This window comes from Maylandia zebra, linkage group LG6 (assembly GCF_041146795.1).
Source record: "Maylandia zebra isolate NMK-2024a linkage group LG6, Mzebra_GT3a, whole genome shotgun sequence".
NCBI lineage: Eukaryota > Metazoa > Chordata > Actinopteri > Cichliformes > Cichlidae > Maylandia > Maylandia zebra.
The window spans coordinates 11,211,330-11,220,460 of NC_135172.1; the positions used below are offsets into that span (position 1 = coordinate 11,211,330).

Sequence of the window (9,131 nt, forward strand, 5' to 3'; positions counted from 1 at the left end):
TAGAATTGTGCCTGTACCTCTGTTTTTGCCTTATGTTTCAATAAATTGCTGCACATATTAAAAATAATAATAATTAAAAAAAAAAATAACTAAAACTGAGTCAGCACCAAAAAAACCTCGTATCTTTTAAGAATTTGTCCATAAACAGTAGCGTTGCTCTTGAAATACTGGGGCTAAATCCAGACCTGAAATCTATGGGATTTTCAGTCAATACAGTATACTATTATTGTATTTAATAGTAAAATTTATGTAAAATGTCAAACATTATATGCTACCTAAAGGTTGACGTCACAGAATGATACTGAAATAAACAATCAATGCAATTTGAGTTTGTTTGATGAAGCTCTGGTGATAGAGCTTGTGCCTTTATTGTGCCATAATGTCTCCTTTTAAACTGTCCTCTTGCTCGTCTTTAGGATGCTACCTTCTTCACCTTTCCTGTTCCTTTCACTAAACTGCTCACTCTTGTTCTCCCTGCTCTCACTTCCTGTTCTGTTTAGTCAGCATGTGTCAAAGAAACTCCCCCCAAAACTATCATTTTTTGATATGATTGATATATTTAACATGTTATTTATCAACTTATTTTATGCACTGAATCAATGAATTATTAAACAAATACCACACTGTAGAAAATCAAATTATTAATGCACTAAGCCAGCGGTCCCCAACCCCCGGGCCTCGGACCGGTACCGGTCCGTGAGTCGTTTGGTACCGGGCCGCGAGAGTTGAGGCTCGGGTGTGAAATGTATGGTTTTCGGGGTTTTTAGCGTTATTTTGTTATCGTTTTTATTGTTAACTCGGTTTTCCTGGGTCTTTTCACATGTGTTATGAATAAATCTTCTTTTTTTCGGTACCAGTACTAGTTTTATTTTGTTGTATTTATCCGCGACACCTTAAAGGCCGGTCCGGGAAAATATTGTCGCGCAAAAAAGGTCGGGGACCGCTGCACGAAGCAATTTCCTGCCACAACAGCTAAATGGTCCTCAAAGAAAATACTGAATGCCTGCACAGTACAGGCCAGTATTTAATGCAGCCACAGATCTACATCAGTCAGCATTCTGCTCTTTCCACCTCAGTCATGTCACTTTCTCATGTGAGTGACTTCTTCAGTCTCAGCTGGCTGCAGGTTTCCACAATCTCATAAACAGTACATTTGCACAATGACTGACACAAACAATGTGCTGTGAGGTCAGTTTCATGACCTTTAATATGCAAATTGTCATGACCATTGATCAATGGCCATTCGCAGAGAGTTGGGAAATGGCTGCAATCACAGCGTTGTAAGATGGTAAAAGATGCACCGTTAGGCTATCTGGCTAAGTGGATGGGACAACACAGAAGAGCTAACTCATCAGGCAGTTTATTTATGCCTACAGGCATGATGAAGACATGCTGGACAGGGAGGAGCGCTGGTTTGAGTGCAGAGTCAAAGAGGCCATTTACGTGAAAAGGGAAAGACCATCTCTGAATCGAGGAGGGGGCCTAAGGGAATCATAATGGGCATGGTTTTTTGTCTGACTGGTATTCTTGGTCTTCTTGAAGCTTTGTTTGATTTCATGAGGCTGTCTTGAACATGTCTACATGCCTAAATGCTTTGTATTGCGGACTCACAATTGGTTAATTTGATATTTGCATTATTGAGCAGTTGAACAGGTATACCTAATAAAGTGGCTGCTGAATGTATGTAATATGACTTTGCTGGACCATACAGTAGTCGGTGCTATGCTGTCAGGTTGTATATATTTTCTTTGTCTTGTTTCTGATCTGTATGTTTTCATGAGTATTATTTTGCTTTTCTCCATTTCAGCAATTTTCCACATAAATCCGTCACATGTAATTTTTCTGTCTGGATCCTTTTTACAGAGTTTTGCAGAAATCTTTGCAAAATCAGTAAGATTTTGTAAAGGTAAAGTAAAAAACAATTTAATGTCCAAGTCTTAAAAAGGTGGTGAAAGATTGTTACTCATCAATCACAGAGTTGAAGTGATTGACTGACTGACTGGCACATTTGACAAATGTGAAAAACGTTTTGATTATTGTCCTGTCTTTAGTACAGGTGAGTCTGTGTCATAAAACTATTTTGAGAACTACATGAAGTGCAGTGAGAATAACAATCCTGCTGTGAACATCGTGCCTAATTGATTGAGACAACCTGTAAAGCCAGGGCGTGAATTACAGCGGATCCTGGCATGACATTAGCACTCTTCATTCTCATACCTGAGAAAAGGTTTGCAGTTTCTCTCAGTTGCTTTGGTGCAATTCTCACATCTGTAGCCGCTTTCTCAAAACAATGATCATTAGTGGGAAAGAGTGATGAGAAGAATGTTCCAGCTCTGAGATTTCCACCAAAGTCACTAAAAAACAACAAAACAAACTGTGTTGCAAATATGAAATTTTGTCTTACTGGTGCAACTGTATTACAGTAACATAAAAGACAGTTATCCTGCTTAACATACTTGAAAAGGCACACATAGAGACCTCTGTATAAGCAGTTACTAATGAGATTCCCCCTAGTGTATATCCCAGTTTAGAAAAACTTAAGCAAAAGCGGAAGTTGTCTTTCTGTTCACAGAATAACATTTATGCGTTCAATTTCATTAGAAAAAGAAAAAAAGAATCTAAGTATTCTTTTAATATTTCTTGTTACGAGTGGCGGGTGTTGTTATGCTAAAAACATTTTCCAGTCCAACAACAGAAATGAATGAAAAACGGAGAATGAATACCATGACGTGACGTTTCAGTCACCGTCATGCCTAACCTGTTTGGATTGTGGGATGAGCATTCATTTAGTGGAGCAGCCAGCCAAAGTGCAGCATCCTGTAGTGACACAGAGACAAGAGACAACGTTACACAATGCCACAGGTAAGAAATTCAAATGGAATTTTAATGAAGTTCAGATGACTCAGAACAACTTTTACTCAAAATGCCATTCATATTGTTTTAGTCAAAATAGCCTACCTATCTGGAATTTGTTCCAAAATATTATTTGGCAGAATTATAAAATATTTTTTTAAAAATCAAGTTTTGGCAGTTAATTTGGTCATTTTGTGCTGAAGAATGAGGCTCTGTCCAGCTCTCAGTCTCCGCAAACCTCACAGTAAACTGTTATCTTTAGAACGGCTTTCTAGTATTTTCTATATCACCATGTTGCTGCAAGGCTTTTCAAATGTCAGTTTTTGTGCTTGCTTTGTAAACTGCAAACTTTATGCAACTCACCTTGAGTCACATAGTCAAGAAAAACATCGTCTTCACTGCTTAATACCAAGCATACGTAGGGAGGGGTCATTACAGTGTGAGCATGTAAATGTCTTAAATATGTTGCTTGTTTGTGCTTGTTTTTCATGTCTTTTTTTGGTGATTTCTTCTGAAACTTTATTTAGATGTTACATTTACGTTACATTGACATACATATATTCATATATACAAGCATCGTGCACGTGATTACGCTGAAGATGATTGGAGTCAATAATAAAGGAGTTATTAAGTAATAATGTAGTCAGAACAAATCATTGGAATTCCTATTGCATACAACTGCTTCCCATATTTACTGTATGGGTACCATCATTGCCAACATTATATTCCCTTAGAAATGCTTGTATGTTTGAATGCATCTTTAGTATGTCTTCAGTTTTGTTACTTTCTTAGTCAAAGGCTGACTTTGGAACAATGCCACTGATAGATAAACTGATAAACAGCCATTATCAAATTTTACTCGGAGCAAAAGTGAAACCAGTCAACAATCGGTGTGTCAGCTGCAGAGATGTCATCAGCCTTGTTTAGCGGACCTGAGATCTTGAGACAAATTCCACTGTAAAAATGTATAGATCACAAGATTTGACTCAACATTGTAATGTGAACATGCACTTATGGTCTCTAAGAATAGAGGGGGGGGGGGGGGGGCAGTGAAACTGCAGATGCATTTTTTGATAAACTTACATAACTCTTTTTGTAACATAGTGGCACCACCTTCAATTATGTTCCTTCTTTTCTACAGCCAAAGCATCCCCTTCCCCTGCCAAGGAAACAAATCTCACTTCCAATCAGTCTTGATGAGCCAGAAAAAAGTGCTCCCCTGTCTCCCACGAAATCTGAAGAGGTTTGGGTTCAGTCGCCTACACTCTCAGAAGTTTAAGCAGTGGCTATATATAAACATATATGGTTTAATTCTAATAGTTTTTAATTATTTGGTGATTTTTTTCTCTATTTTAAACTCAGGACATCTGCTCGAGTCCACCACCAGTGTCACCAAAGAAGTGGACTGTTAAAAAGAGTCCAGAAGGAAATGGAGTTTTTGTGGAAAAAATAAAGGTACCGCTGGTCTATATCTAATGTTTTTTTTCTGTCCACATCTACTCACACAATGAATGCTTTTAATGTGTCACAGAAATGTAGTTTATCTGAAAGCAGTTGAATTGCAGCAGTACAAAGGTCAGACATGTGCATCCAAAGAATCTGAAACTGGTGTGTCTGATCAAACTCTCTGTCATGTGAGATAACATATGAAGTATGTGCACAGTTCAAACAGGATTACCATGTTCAAGGTTGATCTAATGAACATGGATTGTTTCTCTTTTTCTAAGATGCTGGATCAGTGTTTTAAGGATAAAGGTGAACTCCCTCTACTGCCTCCTAAACCCCATCGACTGCAGCTTGATGATGAAAATGAAGCCCTGGTAATTACTTAAAATAAACACAGCATTAAATTGATATCAAGTGATTGTTTTGTCATGTTGTAGTCACTTTAAATCATCTTTCTTTAATTAGGATGCTGAGAGTCTGTCAAACTTCTTTGAAGAGTCAACACGTGAGTAAAAATATCCAGCTTGAAAAGATTTCAATTGGATGTTGTTTTTTGTGGTATCCTGTTGTTGCTGAACTGTAGTGTCATTTGCTTCTAGCCTGGAAAACTCTGTCCAGTGAGCTCCAACTTGGTAGAGTACCAGAAAAAGTGTAAGTTTTTCCTCCATGCTTTTACATGTGGGAACAGTAGTTATAGTTAAAATGATTGTTTGTTGGCACTAAGTTTGTCTTTGGATTAATTTCATCTTCAATTCAATGCAGCTTAATTCAATTCAGTGACATGCAGACACACCACACAAATGTGAGCATCTTCCTCTCTTCAGACATCGTTGTACTTCAGTCTTTAACAAAGGGTGGACAGACTGACAGTACTGTCATGAACCTACTCGTGCACTCCTTTGGCTACAGCACTTCTTTTATACCATACAGCTGATTGGCTGATTGCATGTGTTTAAGTTCAGGCCTAACTTTAGTTCCCAGCCATTCACATAGCCTTTTTGCTTAAAGAACATCTTTGTATGCTACACTGGCTCTCGCTGCCCAAAGCTGAGGAGGAAAGCAGTTTTCAAGACCACAAAATTTCACAAAACATTTGGAAGAAAGAAAGAAAAAGAACAATGCAAGTGAAAGTGAAGGCATGCAGAGATGCCGGAAGGGGCTCGTTCTCTCTGACCTTTTTGTTCATGAACATACACAACTAGGGCAGGGCTGGCAACTCCCATATCTCTCATGATAATAATTAAATATGAATGCCTTTTTGTTATGCATTAGTTTCACTTTCTTAAATTAATTAAACAAGTTAAACAGGAATAAGTTCCATAAACATGGAAGGGCACAAAAGAACATTTTATTTTATTTGACATTGGTGACTAAGGCAAATAAAACAGTTTTTTGTGTGTGTGTTTTTATTTTTACTAAATGAGATTCATTAGAATGATGTGGCTAAAGACATCTGAGGTTAGTTGTTGATTTGAGCTGTTTGGAGGAGTCTTTCCTGTACTTTCGTTACATGTCTCCTGCTTCAAATGATTAACGACACGCAGATTCACACTGATTTCAAATAGTGTCCTGAGTAAAAATAAATAAATAAATAGTGTCCTGAGTGCTGCTTTCCATCTGGTCCAAATACTTCTGTAGAGAAAAGAACCGAAACAAAAGCAGACTTTTAATACAAAACAACTCTTAATAGTTTGAAACACATAAAACTAAGTGCTTAAGAAAAGATATACTCACAGCAGGCAGTCATGACACACGTGTTTCACCAAATAATCTACCACAAACTAAATTAAAGAAGCAGCTCGTGAAGCAAATGAAGACTTACACTGTAAATTAAAGTGCAGTTTTCCAGTTATCCGTGATAAATGCAGTGCTTTTCCTAATTTAGGAAAAGTCAGAGAATCACCAAAGTTATTACAGTCTGTTATCATGAATAAGTGTGTTTAAAATGCAATTGGTTTTGTTGATATTAAAGGTGAATTAATAAAGTTTTTATAACACATTCTAGGGTCATAGAAGTTAAAGCCGAACATCTTCATAAAGCTTTCAATTCTTACATCTCGACGACATCTGGGTGTCAAGGCGGGCTGAAAGAAAAAATAGACGAGCTTGGCTCCATCGCTGACAACTTGGATAAGGTGGTGTGGATATATTTATGGATATATGTACATCTGTGTCCATAGGTTCCCTTTTTAATCATTTTCTTTTTCAGGTTTCAAAGGGGACAAAAATCGCTGGCATCACAGGAGGCGCTACAACTGTAGCAGGAGGTGTGGCAGCAGCTGCTGGGGTGATCCTGTCCCCGTTCACGCTGGGAGCCTCGCTGGCACTAACTGCTGTTGGGGTCGGCGTGGCTGCAGCCGGCGGTGTTACTGGTGCATCAGCAGCCATCGCAAATAAGGTGATGGTCTTTAAGGCACTGGGTTAAAACATCTTTGTTCATGGTTTTTGTAGGTTGATAGGTTTTCCTAAATTTTTAAGAGAAAATACATTTTTCAAATCTATTCTGACTCACTTTTGTTTTTGTTTTTTTGTTAATTTGGAGTTCCAGGACTTCAATCTAAAATGCTGAATGTCTTCTTTTACAATATAAAGTCTCTCAAGATCAAAAGCCCTGTTTTCATGTTATCACAATTTTTAAAAAGGGTACTAACTGGAAACTACCCACACTAGTTATCTGAATTTCTGGTATTGAACTGATTGTGAAGCATGTTTTTCCAGGTGAACTGCAACCAGGACCAGAAGAAAATTGAAAAGGTCTTTACCGACTACGAGTCCCTCAGTAAGGGCATTCAGGAGAAACTTGCTTATGTCATTGAGGGCATAGAGCAGCTGAGGCAGCATGGTGTCATCATGCTCGAGAGGACCAAGGTGAAGTCAGAGAGGGCCTCCAAGTTGTTGGAGTTCTTTGGTCTAGGAGGGCCATGTGCCAAGGTCTTGGAGGCAAACTCCAAGCCATCTGGGATGATAGAAGGCTTCGCCCTCGGCATGGATATGTACTTCACCAAAGGAAAAGATGGAACCAAGGTGAAGAAGGGCTTTGAGTCAAAGTTGGCAAAGAAACTCCGCTCCTTGGCGGTGGATCTCCAGGAACGACTGGATGAGTCCATCAAAATCAAAGAACTGTTTGAAAAGTATTGTTAGGAGGGTATTTTTCTCCACTTGAATATCTTTTGTTTTGGGGTTGTCTTTTAATGTTAATTTTCAGCTGTTATTAAAGTTTATTGATCAATATAGATATTACCTCTTTGGCAACAGGTTTGAAAACAGAACAAAACTTTTAGTGCAACTTTAGGAATTGTAACTTCAAGCAGTTTCTTTTAAATGGCATGTGGTTATTAATGCTGTATAAAACTGAGATTGTGTTAACCTCCCTTACTTTAGCCAATTTTTCCTGTTAAGATTATTTCTACAACTAATCTAATCAGATTTTGTCGATTCACACCTTAAGCTAGGTGTTAAACAGAATGCCATGACATTTTTAAAAATGACTTCTAAATAAACTACTTAAAGACCGACACTATCCACCAGGGGGCAGTGTAATTCTTTTTTCTGTTTTTTATTTCACCTGATACTGAGTACAGTTTTAAAATACATAGACTTTTGTCATTCCTAGCTTGACTTTATATGTCATGAGTGGTTGTTAACCGTAAGCTTAAAATGAAACATTTTAAATGTTACTTCTCCATAAACCTACTCAGGCCCCAGACCTGACTGTGTGTCATACAAACCATATGACAATTACAGAAATGCAGTCAAACTTTTTCTCAGTGTTTATTCAAATAGTTCTGCCTATCATTCAACCTATTTATGCTATAAACCTTTTTACATTTTCACACTATCATAAGGTGTGGACACCTTGGGTTGTGAAAAAAAATTTGAATGACCTAAAAAAAAAAAAATTAGGGTTTGGGTCCAAATTAATGTGTGGCTTCAAGTGTGGTCTTCTGCTGCTGTAGCCGAACTGCTTCAAGGTAAGATTTGTTGTGCTCTTCTGCATGGTTTGTTTATAATCGCTGGTTATTTGTGTTACTGTTGCTTTCCTATCAGCTCTGGTGATTCTTCTCTGGTCTCTGACATCAACAAGGCATTTTCACCCTGAGAACTGCTGGTCTCTGGATATTTCTCTTTTTTTGGACCAGTAGTTTTTGACACACTCAGACCAAAAACCATGCCTATTATACCTTACTTCTTGATGCTCTGTTTGAACTTCATGAGGCTGTCTTGGACATGTCTATATGCCTGAATGATTTGAATTACTGACTCATGATTGGTTAATTTGGTATTTGCATTATTGAGCAGCTGAACAGGTATACCTAATAAAGTGGCTGCTGAATGTATGTAGTGTGACTTACAGTAGTTGGTGCTATGCTCTCAGGTTGTATATATTTTCTTTGTCTGTTTTCTGATCTGTATGTTTTCACGAGTATTATTTTGCTTTTCTCCATTTCAGCAATTTTTCACATAAATCCATCACATGTAATTTTTCTGTCTGGATCCTTTTTACTCTGCATTATTCCTGCATTTTTTGCAGAAACCTTTGCAAAGTCAGTAAGGTTTTGATAAAAGTAAAAAACAATTTCATGTCTAAGTCTTTAAAAGGTGGTGAAAGAAAATTGTTATTTATTCATCACAGTATTCCTAAAGTGTTCCTTTAAATGATTTCCTTTAATATTTCTTGCGACAAGTGGCAGGTGTTGTTATCCTAAAAACAACATTTTCCAGTCCAACAACAGAATGAATGAAAAAAGGTGAATGGATACCATGCCGTGACGTTTCAGTCACAGTCATGCAATCTGTTTGGTTTGTGTGATGAGCATTCATTTAGTGGATCA

The 9,131-nt window shown here is 37.6% G+C and overlaps 1 protein-coding gene across 1 annotated transcript; it reads left to right on the forward strand.

Moving 5' to 3' along the window:
• Positions 1–2,797: 2,797 nt before the first annotated feature.
• Positions 2,798–7,834, forward strand: LOC101465459 (apolipoprotein L6-like). The gene is made up of 9 exons (XM_024802947.2): positions 2,798–2,862; positions 3,995–4,096; positions 4,216–4,308; positions 4,581–4,673; positions 4,765–4,804; positions 4,899–4,950; positions 6,305–6,434; positions 6,509–6,697; positions 7,018–7,834. The coding sequence occupies exons 1-9, from the start codon at positions 2,854–2,856 to the stop codon at positions 7,438–7,440; spliced, it is 1,131 nt and encodes a 376-aa protein (XP_024658715.2). The 5' UTR covers positions 2,798–2,853; the 3' UTR covers positions 7,441–7,834.
• The last annotated feature ends 1,297 nt before the right edge of the window (positions 7,835–9,131 follow it).